The 25,166-nt window shown below is 42.8% G+C and overlaps 1 protein-coding gene and 1 pseudogene across 1 annotated transcript; both read left to right on the top strand.

Annotated features, from left to right (window-relative positions):
- The first annotated feature begins 11,016 nt into the window (after positions 1-11,016).
- On the top strand, positions 11,017-11,949 carry LOC141998300 (olfactory receptor 5G9-like; annotated as a pseudogene).
- A 2,982-nt stretch (positions 11,950-14,931) lies between these two features.
- LOC141998219 (olfactory receptor 10A7-like) lies at positions 14,932-15,861 on the top strand. Its single transcript, XM_074970903.1, has one exon. The coding sequence runs from the start codon at positions 14,932-14,934 to the stop codon at positions 15,859-15,861; it is 930 nt and encodes a 309-aa protein (XP_074827004.1).
- Positions 15,862-25,166: the final 9,305 nt, after the last annotated feature.

Here is a 25,166-nt window from a genome sequence, read left to right as displayed (position 1 = left end):
TCCCTCTTGTGCATTGTCCCTTTGCAATGTAATGCAATGTAAAACTCTAGCAAATCAGAACTAGGGATTGCCATTTTCTATTTCTTTGTATATCATCTAGCACAATGGGGAACCATTGTGGTTGGCTTCTAGGAGCTATGACAATATCAATGTTAATTCATGGATTTTAAGGCCAGAAGGGACCATTACAATCATCTCAACTCTACCTCCTGTGTAACACAAACCAGAGAGAGCCACCCAGTCATTCCTACATCAATCCCATATACTGTGGTTGAGCTAGAGTTTATCTTTTAGAAAGAGATGTCCAATCATGATTTAAAGGTTTCTAACCAACAGTGGAGTGAAGTTCTGGAACAGCCTTCCATGGAGAGCAATGGGGACAAAAAAACTAACTGGTTTCAAGACTGAGCTTGATAAGTTTATGGAGGGGATGGTATGCTGAGACTGCCTACAATGGCATGTAGCCAATCTGCGACTGCTAGCAGCAAAAATCCCCAATAGCCGTAGACGAGACACTAGATGGGGAGAGCTCTGAGTTACTACAGAGAATTCTTTCCCAGGTGTCTGGCTGGTGGCCATATTTGGGGTCAGGAAGGAATTTTCCCCCAGGTCAGATTGGCAGAGACCCTGGGTTTTTTTCACTTTCCTCTGCAGCATGGGGCACTGATCACTTGCAGGTTTAAACTAGTGTAAATGGTAGATTCTCTCTAACTTGAAGTCTTTGTACCATGTTTTGAGGACTTCAGTAACTCAGCCAGAGGTTAGGGGTCTATTACAGGAGTGGGTGGGTGAGGTTCTGTGGCCTGCAATGTGCAGGAGGTCAGATTATATGCTCACGATGGTCCCTTCTGACCTTAAATTCTGAGTCTATGACAAGGCCTCTGGTACCCTCTGCTGCTCCCTACATCTGTCACAGGCAGAAACTTAGGGGGCTGCATGCCTCTTTGGTTACAGTGATGGAGCAGTGCACCCAGCTGGGCCCTGGGCCCCCACTCCAGCCCAACCCTCCCCACCCAGGCCCCTCACCACCACTCTGACCACCCCCTGCAGCAAAGCCCCCTGCTCCCACTCTGGCCAGCCCCATCCAGCTAGGTTTTGTGTTCTGGAGGCCCCAAATGGGGTCATTGGCCCATGGCAGAGTAATAGGTCACAGCCATAGACTCTTAATGTGTATGTGTGGGTGTTTTGTTTGGTTTTCTGTTTTCAAAAAACCTAAAAAGCCATTTGCACTAAAAATGTTGGATAACACACTCAGCTCAGCCTACATGAGCAATGAAGATTTACCCTGTTTGTTAGAGAGCTCAAGTTTGGGATTTTAAAGGTTTGGAAGGGAGCTAGGTGCCTAAATCCTATTAATTCTCCCATTGACTTTAAAACCCTAAACCAGAATAAGTCTATTATTTCTCTTTCTTTGAATGTAAAGCCCCATGGGTCTAGAACCCAGGTCTTAAAAGCTACCAGGCAGTTAACAGCTCCAGGCTGGCTCCCAGCAGTAGCTGTAACCAGCTTGCACTCCACTTCCCAATACCCACTGTCTGCACAGACCATGGGACATTCCATCTCCAGGGTTTGATAGGCAGCAGCCCCATGGCTTCTCATTTGCTCCCTGCCCTATATAAACCCAAGGGGCATTCCAGGAAGTGTCCAAGCAACAGTGTGGATCTTCTGTAGCTGTTATGACTGTTCTGGTTCTATGCTCTTGAACTTCTGTCTTGACCTTGGACTTTGTCTCCTCACTCGGACCCTGAAACCTGACTGGGACTCTGACACTTGGTATTGACCCTGGCCTGGAACTGACCATGAACTCCTTGGCTACTCCTAGCCTCAGGTTTGCCCCTGCTTTGCCCCTTGGCCCTGACTGCCCTTGCTGAGATCCTGACATTGATAGTCTTTCAAATATCACTGGGGACTGGGCAGGTTGTGTACAGTGATCTAGGTGTATTCCATGAGGCATAGTCAGAGTTTATTTGTGATGAAGTGGGAGTTTTCTGTAATATTTTAATAAATGGCATGTATGGCAGTGACTTACTTGCCTCGGCATTGCTACCAAGTGGATGTAAAAGGGTTAAAATGCTCTTGGGGCTGAGCTGTAGTCACTGTCTGGGGGGTAGGAATGGGTCATTAAGGAACATCTGGAACTGACCCATTTCAATGGAGGATCCAGAAAGACAATGGGAGCCCCAAGGATTGAACAATTGACACGTGCCCATGAACAACTCTGGGCAGGCGGGACATGTGAACTCAGCATGGGTCTGCAGGAGGAGAACAATGGGCCAAGAGGTGTCGGGTGGCTGGGTTAAGGGCAGCTCATCAGCCCTCACCTGGGACTGACAGAGGGAGAGAGACAAAAATGGATTCCACGGCAGCTTGGCTGGGTGGAGCGCTGGCTGGGCCAGGATGGACTGTTAGCTGCGCTTCTCTATGCCAACACAAGGACTTCCCCAGGCTGTGTTCCAGTTGAAAAGGCTTCCTGGCATCACGGTGAATGTTTGCTGAGGCACATAGGTCCCTGAAGAATGTAAAAGTCTGTGTGACCAGGAGTCTCTCTCAATTGGACTCGCTGTGCAGAGCTCATGGTGTGAAAGGCCACAAGGACTTAAAGAAAAGTGGGACACTGTGGGGGTCTGGCACACTGAAGGGGTTCCTCCAAGGGACTGTTCAAAAGTTGGGACATAGCATAGATCCTACAGCCATAAAAGGTGAACATTACAATAGGTAGTAGCCTACTTTAACTTATACCATTTTATAGCTTCCTGGTAGGCCAACGCACCTACCCACTCACCCTGTTGATATCTACCTGTCTACCTACATATACACAGGCTGGGATTTTTCAAGAAGCCTAAGGGAGTTAGTTGACAGTCAATGGGATTTGGGTACCTAACTCCCTTAAGCTCCATTGAAAATGTAAGACCACATCCAAGTGGTCTCCCTTAGCCTCAGACTTTAAATATTCTCCTTAAATTCTTTGCATTGTTCCCTATAAAGTTTTCTCAAATATAATCATGCCTTCCCCCTCTGAGCCTTATAGGCCAGTGATCTTCCAACTTCCTTCATCTCTGTACCGCTTTGGGAGAGAGAGACTTCTTCCAATACTTCAGTCTCCCCAGTTCTTGGTTTTCAAAATATTCCTCTCTCCAGGACAGAAGGAAGAGTACCATAGGGCCTGATTTACAAAGATAGATGTCTACTAGGATTTTCAAAAGCATCCAGGCACATAACTCCCTTTGAAATCAATGGGAGCTAGGCACTTCTAAGTAATTATCTGTGTCTTCAGTCACCTAAATACCTTTAAAAAATCTGGCCCGTAGACCTTTGGAGGACAATGAATCACTGTTTGAGGTCAGCTGTGCTGGACAATAGATATTGGTTTCTTCCTTGACTGACAAGCTTTCATGAACAAGATTCCTATCCACTGTAATTTTTAATACTCAAATCCTTAGGTTTGATCTCAGCTTTTACTCAGGCCTTACTCACTGTAAAACTCCCACTGACTGAGTGAAAATTGCATTTCAATGCAAGTTGGGTGCCTAACTCCCTTAGGCTCTTTTGAAAAATACCAGCCTCCATTGCTTTACACACACAAATCACAATCACACTCTTCTCAGGAGGACCTTAAGGTGAACAACAAAACAAGGAAGATGCATCCGATGAAGTGAGCTGTAGCTCACGAAAGCTTATGCTCAAATAAATTGTTTAGTCTCTAAGGTGCCACAAGTCCTCTTTTTCTTTTTAAGGAAGAACAAAGTCAAGTTGCCTGAGAGAGCACAATGGTTGTTTCCCCTATATAACAAACTACAGCATTTTTCCTCATAAAATGGTAACTGCAGGTGGCATTGCCAGAAGCACCTGAATTATTTAGAGCACAAGTCAATGGGACTTGGTTGACCAAAATGTCTGAAAGAGGAGGTAGTGCCCCTTCTTCTGACCATTAGCCCAGTGTCACTTACTGGTGTTCTGGAAGACTTAGGTTCAATTCCTCATTCTACCTCCTGTAGAGCAGGGACTGAAACTTTGACCTCCCAGTTGAGTGCTCCAATCCCTATTGTATAGGGTACACTGGAGTGGAGTTTTCTCAAGCTTTCCTATTGAAGCTATCCCACTTTATATAAAATACTTGGCTAGTCATTGGGTTAGAAAGATTGAGTAAAATTACACTGTTGCTCAGTGTTAGGGGACTCCTTTGGTAGGTTCAACGCCGTGGTCCATTGAGTATTTAATTTAATTTATACAATGTGGCACAGCTTCAAAACTCCGGAATACCTTATAGCCCAGAGGTTAAGGCACTTTCGGCAGAGATGGGAGATCTCATTTCAAATCTCTGCCCCCACAACAGGTAGACATGGGAAGAGAACCATGGTCCCCCACATGCAAGGAGAGTGACCTAACCAATGGACTGAATTTACAAAAAAAGCAGCAGCAGAGGGACTCCTCTTCCTCCTGCTCTTTTGTGAATTTAGCCCAATATTTATTTTTCTGGTTGAAACAATTCAGCAAAATTTCTGTTAAAATCATGAATAATTTTGAGTCGACCAAAACTTCCTTTTTGGAGAATAAACTATTCATCTGAAAAAACTTACAATTTATCTCCTCCTTTTTCTCATCGGCTATTTACTGCCATCATATATAGTCTATTTACTCCTTTTTCCCATTCCCTAGCCTGTGTCCATTTATTAGGGAAGTTTAAGGCTATTTGACCATGTTGTCTTCTTGTGTTAATTATATATTATGGCTAGGAGATTCGAAGGAATGTAGGGGAGATGAAATGATTTGCAATTAGGATGTATAGCTCCTTAGGCTGTTTTGAAAATAGGAGTCTAAATACATGCCTTTTTCTTGACTGTTGCTGAGATTGGATACCTAAATCCTTTGATAATCCAAGCCTCATTGCTCTCATTTTTAGGCACTACAGAGCATGGCTTAAGTGCTGACCTAGCCCAGTGTTACTGGTAGATTGTTACAGAGGCTGAACTTCAGGGATCTTGTCCCGGTGGAACAAAACAGCATTTAAACATTTCTCAAGAAATTAGCTTTTAGTCTTGGAGTCAGCTCAGGAAAGGCACTTTGCTCCATTCCCACAGATAACCCTACACACCTTGAGTGGTTTCACTGTTCCGACTAAAAGGACCTACTGGATGTTTTGAGATGCTGTATTCCAGACGCAGATAGACAGACTAGATAGTCTACCTACCTACCTATTTGGCTAAGAAAAAAGAAAGAGAAAATCACAGGTCAAAATCATCTCACCATATTTATGATCCGTGTTTAATAGGGAGGTGAGTTGATTCATAGTTTTAATCCCTTTTCTTTCAATTTCAAAGGATCAGATTCTGCCCCACTTATCTAGGGGTGGGTCTCTCTGCGGAGTCCCATTGACTTCTGCCTGGATGCAGCAGTCTGCTCACACAGAGTCAGTTACAGCACTGGGGCCATGGCTGGCAACCCGGCTACTATTTGAATCATCCAGCTCGCTCTCTCGTGCACAACAGCACTGAGACAAATGAGTGTGTATGTGTGTGTATGATGGGCATTCTCTGGAGAAGGAGTTTAGCTTTTGTGGGGATATGTAAGGGTTAAGTAAAGACATGGAAAACCGCTGGTGTGCTGGCATGGTATTGGGGAGTAGGCACGGGCATACACTATTCCTTTGCTTGATAGATAAAGTGTCTCCCCTCCCTTCTCCTTGTAAAGGATTAATAAGTTTTGCAGCTGCATCAGAAACGTGGGATCCAAAGGATACCTTTTGGGAAAAGCAGTGTTATATCCTCCTCCCTTCCTTTCCCAGCTACATAAGCGAGCCGTGGGTCATGGCCCCTTCCTCCCTCCCCTGAGAACTGCTGATTAAGGGAACTTGTAGCAACAAATGACTGCAAAGAAATGTATTTTCAAGGTAAAGATGTGTGTATAACATGCATAATGCTGTAATCAGTCAAGAGGGGTGGGTATGATCATAGTATGGGAGTTTCTATTACTTAATAAGGGGTTTGGGGGTGTTGTTGCAGATGTAGGCATTTACATACTAACTCAAATAAAAAGAGTGTGCTGTAACTAATCCAGTGCTTACTCGACAATTGGGTCGAGGGGAACAAGTATCGCAATAAAGAAGCCCGTACTCAAATCCACCTCTGGGTCAAGCTGCTCCTTCTTCTAACAGCTTTGGAATTCACTTTTCACACAATTTGCCTATGTTGACATTCAGGTTCTAGTACAAGATACCTTCGTTTGGATATTTGTCTGATTAGCTGATGATGGGGGGGATATTTAATTTCTCTCTGGGATACATACAGGATTAAACATCAATTTGACATTGGACAGAACACTGGCTTCATTCCCATTTCCACTAAAAATAAGTGTCAAAATAGTCACACACTTCCAAGAGGGCAGGACAGATTCTCTTATGTATGAGCAGCCTGATATTCAGATGTGCAGGACACTGCGTCAAAAGTCCCATTAGATCAGATTTTCAAAGGACCTTTAGTGATTTGTAGGCACGAAAGTCCCATTAATTTTCGATCAGACCCCTCTTTTTCAAATCATGTCAGCATGCCTTGAAAGTGTTTTCTGGGGACATTCATTTATTGTGATAATTATTAATGTCCCTCAGTATTACACAAGGCGGATTTTTTAAAAAAAGAAATAACTTTCACAACATATTAAATCTTTACACTTAAAAAGAAGAAAGCTGCTGTCTAAAATGTATCCCCATGAGTCACCAATGAATCCTGGCTGAACGGACTCTGTAGATTTGTGTGGTCAGGAGTTTTGTTAAAACCTCTACAGAATTTCTGCATTTCAGGTGCTCAAATTCATTCCTTGTCATTTGACTTTCCTGCACATTCTCACTGTGCCTAAGAGTGCTGTCTGCTGGAAGTCACTGACCATGATGTCCTGCACTCCTAACGTGTTTTATCCCTAGGGATTGCACCATGTGCTCCAATAACTGCTGGGATTGTCTTTAGTCTACTTTTCCGTAATTGCTCGCCTTCAAGGCAGTGTTCTTCATACTTCTCTCCTTGTTATTTTGATGTTTCTGTCTGCTGGCATGACAATATCAATTAACATGGGCTTGTTTGTTGTCTTTTCTACAACTATGTCGGACTGCACCATTCGGTCCGTGACAATTGCCAGATGCCATAAAACTTACCCTCTTCATTTTCTAGAGTGCTTTCAGTTTGGTGTTCGTAATAGCACATAGTTTGTGACAAGCATGGATTTGTACAGAGTCTCCAGTGCAGACACTTGGTAACCTCACTATATCTGTTCATATATTCTCTCCCAGATAGGCTCTAGCAGTTGCTCAACACATGCTCCGCCAGCTCTTCCTTTTTAGAACACAATCTGTGGCTCGGGGAGCAGTTGTCAGTCAATTTTATTTCTTAAATAATTAAGCCCCTTAAAGATTTTTCTTGTCCACTCATAATGAGGCTCTGTCTCTTTTTTGAGGGATCCTTCTACAAGTCATGAGTTTGTTATTCTTCTATCACCAATAGGTTTGATCTCTCTCCACCACTGTCCATGCATTGCTCTCTGTGTAAATCGTTCAAATCTTTTTTGGCAGTTTGCTTTCTCCTTTCTTTCATGCTTTCTTGGGCTTGGATGCAGCTCAGTCATTGCTTGTTATCGTGACCGGATGATCTTTATTTTGGTTGACTCCTCATATATTTTGATATTATAATTTTCACTATCAATTGCTTCCTCCACAGATAGCAGAGGTTTTCCTTCATCACATCATGGGATATACATCCTGTCCATGACTTGATTGCTGTCTAATAATCTATGCATCACCAACAGCTGTCTTCTTTGGATGTCAGTTTTTGCCTTCTCCTCTTGATTCCACTTGATCACTCCAGCAATATTCTGTACTACAGGCATCCCCCACATACTAGTAGCTCAGATCAAATTGTTAGACTTGAGTTTTGTTCATAGAGTAGATCTTATACAACTGTAATATTCTTTCCTCACTTTTTCCCCCCAATTTCTTATGTTGTAGCTCCGACATTTCCCTGATTCCAAGATATTTGTAGAGGTCATGCTGAAATATCCTGGATTGTTCTTTCATTAACTTGTATGTTATCAGATTGTACCAGTCTGGCCATCTTTACAGATGCTGACACACATTTAGCTAAGCCAACCTGTAGATTTATATCTTCACCAAACTTTTCCACACATCATTGATATCTATAGCTCCTTTTTGTGATTGTTCATGAAATTTCAGATTGCTTATGTCTAACAAATTCTTAAATGGTTGTTGCTCTTTGCTGATATGGTAAATTGTGGTTATCTCAACAAGCATCCATGTCAGTGGCAGCATGGTTACCACAAACAGCACTGGTGCTAAGGAATCCCCTTGAAAGATTTCTTTTTTAATTTGAACCTCACCAATGAGTCCCTTCCAGGTAGAGTCGAGTGTTCCAGTTAAACATAGATTGCTGTAGAAAGGAAATGATCTGTGGATGAACCTTGGACATTTTCAGTGTCTCAGTGATCCTTGATTGTGAGACACTGTTGGATGCTCTCTGGTAGTCTACCCATACAATTGCTAACTTTTTTCTTTCTTTGTTTTGAATCTTCTGTGATCCTCCTCTTGAGCCAGAGCTGGCCTTTTGTTCCTTTCATGTTTACTGTGCTGCCTTTTTGGTCAGGAACCAGCATTCCATTGTGAGCTAGCACTATCCAGATCTTCTTTGCCGGAATTATTGTTAGAATTTTCCATATAGTTGGTAAACACGTGGTCAGTCTATAATTCCTATAATTCATAGGATCACTACAACTTTCTTTCTTTCTTTCTTTCTTTCTTTCTTTCTTTCTTTCTTTCTTTCTTTCTTTCTTTCTTTCTTTCTTTCTCCTTTATGAGAAGAGTTGTCCCTGTCACCATCCATCTTGGAAATCCATTCTTCAAACATTTATTAAGTTGTTCAAATAAACAATCATGGAGTGTTATAATGCATTTCAGCCAGAATCCATGCATCCCATCTGGTCCAGATGATTTCCAATTTTTCATTTATCTCAGTATCTCATTTCTTTCTTTGCTCTTTTTGTGTATTCCTCTGTGGTGTGTTTTGTAAACTTTTCCTCTCATTTTTAATCCGGTTCGCTATCTGCTTATGTTGTACAGTCTCAGACCAGATTTCCTTCCAGAAACAGTGAAACTCATCTGCTCTCTATTTTTGCCTATTCTGTTTTTTAACATCAATCAGATGAAAGAATCTCCTAGGGTCTCTGGTGAAGTGACTTTTCTCTTTATACTAATAACTTTGTGCTGAAATATTTCAAGTCCATGACTCTAAGTGATCAGCTTCTCTTTACATTGTTCCTTCATAACTCTCACATCCTTTCATTCCACTGATATTTCATCTCCAAGGCTGTTTGCTGTTCTTTTCTCGTCAAATGATTTTTCTCATATTCATCCAGTAGGCTGGTATCTCAACAAAAAAGCATACTCTTCTGTTTTAACCTTCATTTCCATGGAGGTTCTTAGATATAGGAAGTTTTCCAATGGTTCATATGTTCATTGGTTTAACATCAAGCCATCTGAGCTGCTACTGTTACTGTAGCATAAATTATATAATTGTACTGGCTAATCCTTGTTGTTTTTTTTTCTCCAGTTTCCTTGAGCACTTCATTAAGTTACTTGCATTATATCATCCAGTGTGTGATGGTCTACAAATTTCACAGTTGGTAGCACTGGTGCTCAATGTCTCTTACACTCTGCATGATCTCGATCAACAAATCTTTCATATTTTCTGTACTTTCTTCAGGTGCTCTTTCCCTCCTTCATTTGTCCTCAAATTTTCTTCCATTTCTGGTTTCTGTTTATCCTATGTCACTGCTCCCACCAAAATGTTTGTATGTAGTTCTACATGACTAATCTCCCTTTTCAGGCTTTCAATCTCCATTTGTGTCAATTCTCCTATTTGGAATAAAGCTCTTAGTTGTGCAGTGAATCTATGCTCAGTCATTTCTTTCTCGGTGTTGTCGTTTCTCTCCTTCCAGTGTTGGAGCATTTGTTTGCTCCAGGCTCTCTTCTGGTTTTGCCAAAAGACAACCTCAGATCACTTCTTGGTTTATAAGACAAGTCATTTTCACTCTGTTGTCACAAATGATCTCTGGTTGTTTTGGACAGTTGCATGATACATGAGGTTGCCCACCTCCACACAAAACACTCTACTGGGGAGGAGGCTGTCATCCAGATAAGGTATTCTGAGGCCCACTTTAGAGGTAATCAATAATATTATGAATGCCATATTCTCCATACTGGTTTGTGTTGACGGGCTATACCCCGTTGGGTGGGAAACCAGAATTTCTAGGCCTCGGTGGTTTCTTCCTCTTCTAGAATTCTAGAGATTTTAATGGGGATCAATCCAATAAGATACTATAGATATTACGTTCTGTAGTTTTTGTAGAGTATTTGTAGAATTGGCCAGATCTCATGCTGGTGTGCATCAGCCATAACTCCATAGGCATCAATGGGCCAATTCTCCAGCTGGTGTAAATCAGCTGTAGCTCTATTGAAGTTAAGGGGACAGATTAAAGAGGTATTAGGACAGAGAGAGACAGCAAGAGAGTGACTTTATATCCTGGTGGTTAGGGCACTCAACTCCAGATGCAGGAGGCTGAGTATCCAGTGCCTCTGCTCCAAAGCTTTTTTATTATTTAACCACAGTGGAACAGCTTCAACAGGAGAGAATGAGGGAGCCCTATGTCCGACTATCCTAGGGTGAACAGATGTCCCGATTTTATAGGGACAGTCCTGATTTTTGGGTCTTTTTCTTATATAAGCTCCTATTTCCCCACCCCCATCCCAATTTCTCACCTTTGCTGTCTGATCACCCTAGATTGTCCCAATATCACAGCTGAGCAGAGTTTTATCTATTTTGAACACACATTTTATAGGATGTAGTAGGCCTCTCTTTACATTCATCCTACTGATCAGATGATCTCTACAAGCCATTTCAATTTACTTGTGTGTTAATTTCATTTTTTCCAGTCTGACAGGTCAGTTTTCCTGATTAAGGATCAATGGGAAATCAAACCGAAGTGACTGAATTTATTATCCTGGGACTTTCCAATGACCCACAGATGTAGATTTTCCTCTTCTTGATATTTTTAGTTGTCTACCTAATCACGCTTTTGGCAAACATGGTGATCATGCTGGTGATAAGGGCTGATCCTCACCTTCACACCACAATGTACTTCTTCCTGTCTCATTTATCCTTTGTTGATATCTGCTATTCCTCAGCCATTGTCCCTAAGATGTTGGTGCATTTCCTAGCAAAGCACAAAACCATTTCTGTCAATAGTTGCATTGCACAGATGTTCTTCATTTTCCTGCTGGCTACTACTCAAATTTTTATTCTCTCAGCTCTGGCTTATGACCGCTATGCTGCCATCTGTGACCCATTGTGTTACATGGACACAATGAGGAAAGGGATCTGTGTTCAGCTGGTGAGTGGTGCATGGGCAATAGGCTTCTTCCATGCCCTGCTTAACACTGTTTTTGCCCTCAAGTTGCATTTCTGTGGGACCAATCAAATCAGCCATTTCAGCTGTGAGCTCCCTCCTCTGTTACAACTGTCCTGCACTGAGACCCTCACCTTTCAAGTGGTGCTTCTTACTTCTGCTTTCATATTTGGATCAAGCACCTTTGTATTAACCCTGATTTCCTACATTCACATCATCTCCACCATCCTGAGGATACGCTCTGCGGGGGGCAGGCATAAAGCTGTCTCCACCTGCAGCTCCCACCTTACTGTGGTTGGTTTGTTGTACTTGACAGCTTTTTTCCAGTACACAAAACCCAGCTCAGTCTCCCCTGTGGTTCTGGATGAAATATTCTCCACCCAGTACAGCATCTTGACCCCCATGTTAAACCCCATCATCTACAGCCTGAAAAACAAGGAGGTGAAAACAGCTGTAGGGAAAATGTTGGGGAAATTCAAATTTCTCAAGTAGTGTCGATCTTATTTTTTTTAAAAAGCAAAGAACATAGAACTGTGGATAACTTGTGTTTGGGAGGTTCTCAGCTCAGGTATCTGACACTTTGGCCGAAGCCTCAGCTGGTCTAAATCAGTGTGGCTCCATTGAACTCAGCAGGCCACGTCCCCATTGGGTGGAAGAGACACTGGAGCAAAGGGGACAGGATCCTGGGTCTCCATCAAGGGTGAGTGCTAGAAGCACCAGGATCTAGAGCCATTCATGCACTCGTGCGCTCGCGCTCTCTCTCTCTTTGGGCAAATATCTCTCTCAATCTGACCCACTGACTTCAGTGGAGCTCTGGCTAATTTATACCACTGGAGGATCTAGCCAGTTCTATGAAAAGAACATCTTTGTCTATTGCATTCTGTAGTTCTTCTCGAGTATTTTGTTGAAAACCCTATTTAATATCCGTAGTATCTTATAGGACACATCACTATTAATGTCTTTGTCTCCACTAATAACAATAATTAATAATGAGTGTGATCCCCAGCTGGGTCAAGATGCACAAAGGAATTAAGGCTCTATGAGGAGAGATTGAGAGAGAGACATATCAGGTATCCCATATCGCAGTGGTTACGGCACCCACATAGGAGGAAGCAGATCCCTTTTAAAAATCTTTCTCCTTATCAGGCACTTGAGGAGGGTCTGCTACATCCCTAACTACTAGGGTAAAAGTTGAGGGGTTTCCTCCACCTTATTCCTTCTTCTCCTCTCCCCTCTATCACCATGGTTTCTTGCCACCTTAGGTGGGGTTAGAGCAGGGGTGGGCAAACTTTTTGGCCCGAGGGCCACATCAGCATTGCGAAACTGTATGGAGGGCCTGGTAGGGAATCTGACTGACTCAGGTATCTGACTGACACTTTGGGCCAAATCCTCCACTGGTCTAAATCAGTGTAGATCCATTGAATTCAATTGCCCAGACCCCCAGGGCGTGTAAATCAGTCATAGATCCCCAGCTGAGGCTAGATTCACAAAGGGATTTAGACTTGAACAGGAAAGATTTAGAGAGACCCAGATCAAAATATCCCATAATGCGGGTCAAGGCACGCACATGGGAGGGGGCAGATCCCTGTTTCAATCATTTCTCCTCATCAGACACTTGAAGTAGGGGTCCCCAACATCAGAGATGAGTACCATAACCACTGGGATAAAAGTTATGCTGGAGCTCCTCTCCTAATTCCCTCCCCTTGTTGGCATAAAAACAAATGGATATAACTGGCCATGAACAAATTCAGGCTGGAAATTAGAAGAAGGTTTCTCACCATCAGAGGGGTGAGATTCTAGAACAACCTTCCAACAGGAGCTATAGGGATGCACAACTTAATTAGTTTTAAGAGAGAGCTGGATAAATTTATGAGTGCAACTGTAGGATGGCATTTTTTGAGATATTTGGGGGCACGGCTTAGCAGCCCTGGGCCCTCACTTCTGGTTTATGTCTTAGGTTCCTCTTCTTGGGACTCTTCTTGACTCTCACCCAGCACATTTCACTTCAATTTTGACTTTTTCTTTTTTTTAACTCTTTTATTTACTTTCAAATGCTATTTTTTATTTTTTTTTTAATTTTCCATTTTTGAAAATATTTTTTTATATTTTTTCTTTTTAATATTTTATATTTTTATTGCATTTTATATTTTTTTTGTTTTTATAGTGTTTATTTTAATTTTACATTTTGGCTTATTTTATTTTACTTTTTTATATTTCATTTCTATTTCTTTTATAATAGTGTTTTATTTCTTTTTATTTTGTCTGATGTATTTGCAAAACTAAATGTCACTGAAAATGACACATCCCAGTAGAAAGTTTTGATTTTGATGAATCCACATTTGTATCAGAAAATTTTCAATCAGCATCCCATTGAGTGCTCTAGTCAAGGTGTGGGCTTCAACTATAATCCCAGTTTATGTATTGCAGTATTATCTCTTATCCAGATTATCCCCAGTAATAGCTTTTAATTATCTGCAGTGAGTGCTTGGCCATATAAAGAGGCTGGGAATTTCCTCTATGAATGACTCTATGGCCATCTCTCTGGCTGATGACTGCAATGATGATGGGGAGGTGAGATGCTTCCAGTAGCCTGATTTCCACTAAAACCAGGCCCACAGAATCCCCTATGTGGTGCTCAAGGCAGAGGAAAACTCTTTGAGATGCCCTCACCCAAACCCCCAACTTCAGGTCCCTAAACCCCTCACACTCTAGACTGTAACCGAGAGGTCACTGCCTCACCCCTGTATTCAGAGCCTATGTAATCAATACCGAGAAGATCATTCAGTTTTCAGAATGTCACTAAGCAGTTTGAATCAACGATATCCATTGGCAGAGAAATTCAAAAGTTAATATACGATGATCACAAAGCAGCATAAAAACTGATCTACAGGGTACAGCACAAATGAAATCAAATGATGACTACATAAAAATGCTTAGAAGGTTAGGGTTTGGACTGGCACAACCTCATTCATGGCGCACTGGTATCTGTCAGGGACAATGGAAGCTTCTGAAGTCCAAACCAAGCCGATTTACAGCCAGCAAAATTGTGGGGTGTTTTACCAGCCAAAACGAGGCTGTCAGAATTCAGGGAATCCAATGCCTACACCTTCATTTGCCAGACTCCTCCTGGTGATCTGGTTTTCTCACTGCACACCACAAGTGTCTGCTCTTTGGAGCAGAATGAAGGGAGCAAGGCTTATTCTTTTGCCAATCAGAAACATTAGGGTTTTTACACAGATCTGAGCTTGTCTTAGCAGCATGTTTGTGTGTCAGTTTTTCTCATTCACTCTCAGATGTCATAAGCCTCCATTATATGACTCCAAGCCCCCATTCTGTGTCCTCAGCCTAGTATTTGGGCGTGTGACCTGAAGGAGAGGGAGCATTTGAACATTAATGCATTTAAATTGACAATGTGATATTGACATTTAACAAATGCCGTTCTTGTTCTATTGTAGAATTTGGTTCATTTCCGCCATGGCAGACACGGAACAGGGAAATCAAACCTCCCTCACAGAATTCATCCTCCTGGGATTTGGGAATATCCCCAAACTGCAGATCCTTCTCTTTCTGCTGATCCTTGTGATTTACATTGTGACCATGGCTGGGAACATCCTCATCGTGGTGCTAGTTGTGACTGATCAGCACCTTCATACCCCCATGTACTTCTTCCTGGGGAACTTGTCCTGCCTGGAGACCTGCTACACCTCCGCCCTCCTGCCCAGGATGCTGGCCAGTTTCCTGACTGGGGACAGAACCATTTCTGTGGGGGGCTGCATCATACAATTTTACTTTGTTGGCTTCTTTGCAGCCACCGAGTGTTATCTCCTAGCAATGATGTCTTATGATCGGTACCTAGCGATATGCAAATCACTGCATTATGCAACTCTTATGAATGGCAGTTTCTGCCTCCAGCTAGCGGCTGGGTCTTGGATAAATGGGTTACTGGCTAGTTCCATAGTAATGGGTATGATGTTACAATTGACTTTGTGCGGCCCCAATGAAATCAATCATTTCTTCTGTGAATTTACAGAAATAATATATCTCTACTGCAATGACATCTACCAGGTGGAGCTTTTAATTACCATTCTGTCTGCTTTATTCACCCTGCCCCCGTTTGCTTTAACTGGGATATCCTACGTCTGTATCATCTCCACCATCCTGAGAATCCCTTCCACCTCCGGGAGGCAAAAGGCCTTTTCTACCTGCTCTTCTCACCTCATTGTTGTGACCACTTTCTATGGGACCCTGATCATTGTGTATCTGCTACCAAAAACCAACACACTCAGAGACCTCAACAAAGTGTTCTCTGTCTTCTACACAATTCTGACTCCTATGGCCAATCCCTTCATATACAGCCTGAGAAACAAAGAGGTGAAAGAGGCTCTGAGAAAAAAATGCCAGTAAATGTGTTGATTAATATCTCATGATTTTTAAGCCATTCTCATCATTTTTTTCCAGACCTGTCTCATTAAGTTTGGTGATACAGCATGGCCAGAAGGCAGCAGGAGAGTGATCTAGGAGAGATATGTAAGTCCCCGGATGAGGAGAAGCCTTATTCCCTGTAGAGGGAAGAAAGGTTTCTATAGATTAATTACAAGCACCTGAAGCCAATAAGAGCACCTGAAGCTAGTCACCTGATAAAAAAACTCCTGCTTCAACCAGCCAGAGAAAGGAGTTGGAGCAGAGTGCAGTTTGGAGGAGTGGAAGTAGAGGAGAGTTTGGAGAAGTGTCATGGCTGGCTAGAAGACCAAGACCCTAGGTAAAGAGACACCCAGCTTGTGCAGAGAGAGAGGGCAGGAAGCCCCACAAGATGAAGAGCAGGAGACGGAAGTAGCCCAGGGGAAGGAAGCACTAGTTCAAGTGGTTTACCACTATCACTAGGGCCCCTGGGCTGGGACCCGGAGTAGAGGGTGGCCCCGGGTCCCTCCCTCTCCACTATCCTTCTCTGGGTTACTAGTGGGACAGTAGATACCCTAGTTCAGGGGCAGGAAACTGTTCCCTGAACCCCACCCCCAAGAAGAGGAAGCGCGGGACCCATCACAATCGTACCGGCAATTTGCCACAGTTTGCACATTTGGGGTTGAGTTTATGGGCTTGTTTTTGGGTCAGTCTACCCTGCAATCATGGGATGTGATTTCAGCTGGTGTAGACAGTCCCCAGCGAGCTTTATTCTAGCGACCAAGTGTTAGGATATAGATATTCAGGCCTGTCTGTAAAGGCCTGTACTTTAAGAATTTAGGGGTATTCTTATTACTTGGCTAGTTAGAGGTATAAAAGAAAGAATCAAAATCACTGTCTGCTGGTGTAAGGGCCTTCTCTTACTGTGACAGTTTGAGGCCCTGTTCTTAGGCTAAGGCCTTTGCCTAAGCAGCAGAGGCAGCCATAAGCTAGGAAGCGACCGGTCACATCCTCACATTCCAAACTAGTCACACTGAAATAAGGTGCTATTGGGCTGTCAAGCACTATCAGGACAGGATTGTATTCCTATCGCTTCCAGAGAAAGGGAAGTGCCTAGAAAATGTAAAAGGAAACTTAGTTTGATAGCATCCTGTCTGGCAAGAACTCACTTATCAATAGCTGGGATGTGAAATCCTCACTTCTGTATTGTTTTGTCATTATACTTCCCACTTTGCTATTGTTTGTCTGTATAATCTCTGTCTGGTTCTGTGATTGTTTCTGTCTGCTGTATAATTAATTTTGCTGGGTGTAATCTAATTAAGGTGGTGGGATATAATTGGTTAGCTAATCATGTTACAATATGTTAGGATTGGTTAGTTAAATTTCAGTAGAATGATTGGTTAAGGTATAGCTAAGAATATTACTATATAAATTAGGGGCAAACAGGAAGTAAGTTGGGATTCGAAAATAAGGAAAAAGGAACTTGCATTTAAGCTTGCTGGAAGTTCACCCCAATAAACATCGAATTGTTTGCACCTTTGGACTTCGGGTATTGTTGCTCTCTGTTCATGCGAGAAGGACCAGGGAAGTGGGAGAGTGAAGGAATAAGCTCTCTAACACCAAGTACTGGAGCATTAATGCTGCGGCAGGGCTCGCTTCAGCTGCGACTAGCCATGCAAGTAAGTTCACCGGGTTCCAGGTGGGCGGCTACAGCCCAGGCTGAAGCACTCGCTGCTGCAGCTCCATTGCTCGGGTACCTTAGCTGGCTAGATTAAAGCTGACTTGGGTGTGTCTACATGAGCTGCAGTCACACCCTCTCATGGTCGTGCAAACATCCCCCTCGCTGCAGCGTTAGCTCGAAGCCCAACTTGAGTTTAACTCAAGCTGTGGCTTTTGTCATTTTGATATATAATTGTAAAACCCAACAATTATGTTTGGGGTTTTTTTTTGTTTTTTTTTACTGTACCCTGGCTTTTTAACAATTTAAGGCAGAGCACTTTTTGTTGCGTTGTCTTTTTGTATTCTGGTCAATTTGTTTAGGCAAATTCTAAAAAGCAAGCTAATACTATTTTTGAAAGAGCTCCTTTAAACATTTAGAAACTATAACGTGTCTTTTTATGTTTTATTTTATTATTGGAAAACTCTTCTTTACATGATGGTTTTGTATAATATTGCTATTCCCCAGGAACTTATTTCTTCACAATTTACATTCCTGTAAGCTATTTTTACAGGGGGTTTTCTTACTATGCAAGGCATTTCAACAAAAAATTACTAAAAATCTTTCTTTAAGTTGTGTCACAGAGATGGTAGTTATTTAGTTATGGAAGCTGAGCAAACAGCATCTTTTTCAAATGTAAAAACAAGCTTACATTATTTGTAAAATTTGTGATAGTATAGCTTTTAATCACTTTATTTAATTGTAATCCTGTGATTAAAAAATATTTCACTGAAAAAGATAAGTTTTTTTTTTCAAAAAGGGGGTGGGGGTTATTGTTTCTTCAGATAACAGGGTGAGTGGGGTCTGTCTTTATCTTACTCCTTCATACAGGTAGAAAAGCTTCATGACAAAGGGCTGTCTCCTTGTTGCAAAATGTTGCTTGCCTAGTGTCATGTTTAGATCCAATATAAAAGCATGCTAATATAACTTTATTTCTAAACTTCTGCAAGAAAAGAATTTCACAGCTTCAGATAACAAGGGTGAGAGGGAGCAGTATCTTACTCCTTCATGCAATTACTCAAGCCACATGGCTTTTGTTTTTTTAAGCTTTTATTGTAAATGGAGGGAATATTATATTCACCCCCAAAATCTTCACACTTTAGAAAGGATATCCTGTAAAGCGGTGTTACAAAGTTTAAATTAAAAGGCCTCCTTTCAGCTAAAGTCAATGGGTGCTAATTTCCAATAAATGTAAAGACTATAAAAATACATTACTTTAAGTAGATGGAATAAGAGAAATTGATATAAAGGTTAGCCATAACTTTCATGAGGGTCTTTCTTCCATTTTTAAAGACCAAGGATAAATGCATAGTGTAAAAAAAGTAGTTTAACTTCTGGTACAAAACTGAAAACAAATAAGGATGTTTGCTAAATGTTTGTTAGATGGGGTGGGATCTGAGTTACTACCGAGAATTCTTTCCTGGGTATCTGGCTGGTGAATCTTGCTCATATGCTCAGGGTTTAGCTGATCGCCATATTTGGGGTCGGGAAGGAATTTTCCTCCAGGGCAGATTGGAAGAGGCCCTGGAGGTTTTTCGCTTTCCTCTGTAGCATGGGGCACGTGTCACTTGCTGGAGGATTCTCTGCTCCTTGAAGTCTTTAAACCACGATTTGAGGACTTTAATAGCTCAGACATAGGTGAGGTTTTTCGCAGGAGTGGGTGAGTGAGATGCGTTGTGCAGGAGGTCAGACTAGATGAACATAATTGTCCCTTCTGACCCTAGTATCTATGAATCTATAAATTTACATAAATTTGGTAAATAAAAATCTACAGACATGCTTCTTTTGATTGGTGTTTTAAAAGCTTGCTTGTTAAAACTTTACTTGGTTTAATTGTTTTGATTAAAAAAAAAACATTAAGAGAGTCAGGGGGTGGGTGGGAAAGAGAGCCTTCTTATCTCTGGTATAAAGTGTTCACTGTTTTTAAATAAGCTAATTTTTCTTTTAAGTTAGCCTGTGTGTGTGCTTTGTATAAAGTGTGTAAATTTAAAGCTTTCTTTACAGATTACAAAGAATAAGTTTTTAGAACAGTTTTCCTTTAGGCAAAACTTTAAAGGCTGGTGTATTTGTTAAAATTTTACTTGGTTTAACAGCATTTAGACTTTTAAAAAGTTATGAAAGAAAAAGGATGTGGGGGAGAAACAGCTTCTCTTATCTCCTATTAATTGTTTTACATAAGCTGTTTTTTTTCTTTTAAGTTAGCCTGTGTGTGTTTAGCATAAAGAGTGTAAATTTAAAGCTTTTTATATTTATATATTTTATATTGCAGTGGGGGAGATTTAGGTTGGATATTAGGAAAAACTTTTTCACTAGGAGTGTGGTGAAACACTGGAATGCGTTACCTAGGGAGGTGGTGGAATCTCCTTCCCTAGAAGTTTTTAAGGTCAGGCTTAACAAAGCCCTGGCTGGGATGATTTAGTCAGGGATCGGTCCTGCTTTGAGCAGGGGGTTGGACTAGATGACCTCCTGAGGTCCCTTCCAACCCTGATATTCTATGATTCTATGATATAGCAGTTTTCCTTTTGGCAAAGATTTAAAAAGCAAGCTAAAGGCTGGTATATTACTACAAAAACTTGTGTTCGGTACCGCATTCGTCTTTTCATTCCTTTGTTTAAAGAGCTGCGTTTTTAAACAGACCACTGGTCAAAAGCCACTCCTCTTGGGATGTTGTGATTGGTTCATGGCAAGATATTCTATGGTGTTGCTATAGAACAGCTCCTGATTGGCTCAACCAAGAGGCATAGTTTGCCCCAGGTTGGCTGACCCTGGATTTCCTGGCATTTGACTAGCTGTAGCTGCAGGGGTAAGATGCTTTTCTCTTCTCTCTGCCATGTGGTCAGTGACACAGGTTTAGATAGCTTTGACCTGTCTCTGTCTCTAATCTAAAGTGCTCAAATGACTTGGAAGCTTAACTCCTAATGACTTTCTATGGCACCTAGATTTGTAGATTTTTTTTTTTTAAACCCTATGTAAGCAGGAGAATAGTCCTGCTATTTGGGGGAACTTTCCTGGCTTCTGCACTACCCCGGTGAAGTGGGCTAGCGAAAGGATCTGAGTCCTCGCTCCCACTTCCTTTACCCAGTGGCCTCCCTGCCCTTGAGGACTCCCCTTCCACTCTCCTGTCTGGCATAGTCCTCATAACCCCAACAAGGCTGGGCCCCGGATCCCTGGGGGGCTTGACCCCCAACCCTGCTGTAGTCACCTGGGACAGGGGCTAGGGTGTCCCCACTCCGGGGTACTCTCTCTGCACTGGGCACTTCTCTAACCCACTGATCATTGCATACAATTTAAAGCAAATGCAAGTTATTTAATCAACAATTAATTTTAAAAAGAATAAGGAAAAATGGGAAAGGTTAAAGGAAAACACATCACCCCGCTCTGTGGCAGGGAACATCACAAACAGTGTCTCTGGAACATCAGGGCAGTTCAGTCTCCTCCTTGTAAGTCCCAGGCCTTCCTCTCAGGCCCTGGCTGTGCTGCAGGAATGCTGTGGGTTGGACACTCGCTCTGGTGGTGGCCACATGCTCTAAGTGGTAGGACCCTTCTTCCCAGTGTCGCCCCCGCCCTGTCGGGGTTACAATCCAAGCCTGGCCTGCAGAGCCTCTTGGCTGAGGCATCTCCCTATGCTGGGCCCACTGCCCAGGGCCCCCCTCGCTCTCCCCAGCTGCTCACCGCACCCAGCCCCAGCTGCACCACTCTGTCTCTGCACTGCTGCTGCTGCTGCTCTGCCTCCAGTTCCCTGGGCTGCTTCTTTGGCTCCTCTGGCTCTGGTTGCTGCAGCTCCTCTGCTCCCAGAACAGGGTCTGCTCTGCAGGCTGCTTCTGTGACTCTGCTCCCAGCACTGACCTGCTTCCTGGGCTGCTTTTCTGGCCCCTCTGGCTCTGGTTGCTGCAGCTCTGCTCCCAGGACAGGGTCTGCTCTCTCTGGGCTGCTTTTCTGGCCCCTCTAGATCTGGCACAGTTCTGCTTCCCAGCTGAGCTCGGGCCCCTGCTTCCTCCTTAGCTCGGCCCTACTCTGTCTGACCCAGGCAAATCCAGCTCACATGGAGGATGGGACCTCCTTGGCCTCCTGACTCCCTGATTAGCCTGCGCACCCTGTCATTCAGGCTGACCTCTCTGGCCTCTCCCCATTGTTCCTGAGGACTATCAGTCTCAGGGTCCTGGTTCCCCATAGACCCTTCCCCTTTTAGTACTGGGAGCTAGCCAACCAAAACACCCCCGCTGAACGTTAGTAAGGGGGCAACAGTCGCCTTACACCTAGAAGGGATCATTAGATCATCTATTCTAACCTCCTGTATAACAAGGGGCATTAAATTTCACCCAGTTGCCCCTGGATTGAGTCTAATAACTTATGTTTGACTAAATCTTATCCTCCAGGAATGCACCCAGTCTGAGTTAGTTTCGATAGTTAATCACCATCACTGTTAAAAAGATGTGCCAAATTTTGAATTTGTGGGGTTTGAGCTTCTTTCCCTTGGATCTCATTATTCCAAGGTTAGGCTCCTCAGCTACTTAAGCACTTTAGGAAAAAGTCCCCACAATGAATAAAAATGTAATAAACCCCGGTTGCTTGTGAACCACCTGAGGTCAAATGTTTATTGAAATTCTTTGAGTAATTTTGAATGAGTGCATCTGTGAACATTGTGTGGTTCTCCATGGAAAATTTGGAAAAAAACACTGCATGCATCACTTGCTCTAAATTATTCAGCCATCTCTAGAGATGTTAGCCTTGTTTGACCTTGGTATGAATTTTGTATTAGGTGTGTTAACCATTTTGTGCTCTTACTTACATGAACAATCAGATTAGAATGGACCATATTCAGGCTATTCTCGCACTGAGGCTAGAAGGTTAAAATGATGAGACATAGCTCATTTATTTAATATTCAGTGTGCAGAAGGAAGCAGGGTTGCAAAGTGTTATCTCAAACAGCACTAGAAAACTGATTTGGAAATTAACAGGCAATAAAAACTCACCATTAGGACTAACAGGCCAGATTCTAACCTCCAGTTAAACTTGTGCAAATCTGAGGTAATATCATCAGCTTCGGTAAGGTTACTCCATGTTTACTAATGGTGTAAATAAGATTGGAATGTGGCCCAATATCTCTTGCTCACAGCTGGGCACAAATTTCCTTTCTTATTTCCTTCCCTTTGCACACTAGAAAAAAAAAAACACGGCATAATCTTGCAGACACATTTGTTTGTCAGGCAGCAGTAATACTGTGATTCTGCACAGTGCAAATTTCTGTGTTAGAGTAGTCTCTTGTAAGCATTGACAAACCATACATGTATATATGTATCATACAAAAACTATCAATTTACCTACTCTAGGAATTTTTTCCATACTCATCAATGGGGGCCAGCTAAGTACCTTAAATATTGTGACTTTGTGAGAGGGATAAAAAAAAAAATAAATAAATCAGATATGCAATTCAGCTGAATTGCATAACACCCCAGGGTAGAACCAGAAATCACTCCAAAGCAAGGCCAGGTCTACACTAGGAAGTTAGGTTGGTATAACTGTGTTGTTCAGGCCTCGCAGTGCATTGGTTTTAGGTACTATATACACAATCAAAGTCCTCTAAAAATGGTAACCACAATAATGTGAGAGAAATAGGTAGAAAAACATCCAATCTTGATTTAAAAATTGTCAGTGATGCAACAAATCAAGAAAAGTCAGATTTTTTTTTTAAATAAAACCATTATCTGGAGCCCCCATTACAAACATAAACCATCTTCTTTTAGGTTTCAGAGTAGCAGCTGTGTTAGTCTGTATTTGCAAAAAGAAAAGGAGGACTTGTGGCACCTTAGAGACTAACCAATTTATTTGAGCATAAGCTTTCGTGAGCTACGGCTCACTTCATCGGATGCATTCAGTGGAAAATACAGTGAGGAGATTATATAAACCAAACACTCTACTGTGGGTGACTTGTACAATTATATTTGCATAATGCCAACATGGCTCAAATCTGGGATCTCTGGATCATAACACCTGAGCCAAAAGACCCAGCTTTCTTGGCTAGAGGTGTAGTAGGCTCATCAGTCTGTAGTTGGCCTAGTCACCAGTAGCAGGGGCCAGACTGTCAGCTTGAGCAGGTAGTGCTGACAGTTCCATACTCCCCCTGGCCAGGGAAGCCTGTCCCGAGATCAGAGACTTCCCAGTTCAGTTCTCCATACAGACCATCACTTGCAACGCTGACACCCCTGGGTGCATTATCATCAGAGATCAAACTTGGTCCTCTGGACCTTAATACATCACCCTCTCCTGCTGGAGCTAAAAAAGCCTCCTCTCAGCCAATGCTGTAGCAGAGTCATCACGCTGTAGCTGGCTTAGCCACCAGGGGAGGGGGACAGAGTGTCACACTGAGCAGGCATGGCTTACACTTGAACTAAGTGGTTTCACTATCCTCCATCCCACACCATGCAGCCATCAGCATCGCTCCCTGGGGCTCCTCTCCAGGCAGTATCACGTTCCTGGGCCCAGCCTCTCACAGTGGCTATCACAGGGGGAGGGGGACGGGGCGGAGGGGTTGCCCAGAACTCACAGGGACCGTTTTCAGGAGGGGGGCAATTCTCACATGTGCAGCTTCCCACTCCCTACAGCAGTCAGTGGTCTCCACAGGCTCTCTGCCCATCTCACTCCCCCTCTGTGTGGTTGCATCAGCCCCCAACCCCAGTTACCCTCCTCTGCACAGGCAGGCTGTGCCGTCCGGCAGGGAGTCTGCAAGCAGGGACCTGGATCAGAGGAGTTAGAGGAGGTAAAAAATCCAGGTAGAAATCAGAAAATCCAAATAGTGGATTTTACAAAACCCAGGGATTTTTTGGAGGTTTTCGGTAAACAACAAAAATGAAGGGCCTTATTTTTAAGAGCAAGAGGCTAATGTTTCATAATCATGACTTGTGAATTTGCATGTCTCCATTTTTAGCTGCCCAGCTTGAGACACATTAAAGTGGCCCCGTTTTCAAAAGAAGGGTGCTCAGTACTTCAGGGCCCTTACAGGCATCTCAAGTTCAGCATCCGAAATCACTGGTCATGTTTGACAATCTTGGCCAAAACAGACACTAATTAGTGTCCAAGAGCCCTCACCCCCACCACCATTAAATATTTAACAGATTCTGCAATGACCTTGCTAGCAAAGTAATACCTTATTCCACTAGCAATTCTGTTGAAATAAACAGTGCAAAATACTATTCGGTGGGAGTTAGGGTATCACAGTGTGGTCCATAAAAAACGATCGGAAGACCTGAGCTTCAAACAGGAAGGTGGTCTAAAGCTTAACTAAAGAAAACCTGGCGGGAGACATTTTCAAAGCTGGAAATGGGAGTTTAGTGCCCAGCTCCCATTGACTTATCAGCGATTTGGGCACCTGACTGCCCCTTTATGCCTTTGGCATTCTTTCCCAATACTACTAAATATTAAAACTCCCATGGACTTCATTTGCACAGGATTGGAGCCCTGGTACTTTTCATCTTCAAAGGGATCCACACAGTTTAACTCATTACTTCTCACAAGCTGCCGAGGTGGTAGATTCATGGGGCTCAATTCATGAAGAACTTAGACATTGGGATACAGGGTGTCTCAGCGTCTAACTTTT

The sequence above is a fragment of the Natator depressus genome, chromosome 14, assembly GCF_965152275.1.
Source record: "Natator depressus isolate rNatDep1 chromosome 14, rNatDep2.hap1, whole genome shotgun sequence".
Taxonomy (NCBI): domain Eukaryota; kingdom Metazoa; phylum Chordata; order Testudines; family Cheloniidae; genus Natator; species Natator depressus.
Note: the sequence above shows the minus strand (reverse complement) of the source record. Positions and strands in the feature narration are given on the sequence as shown.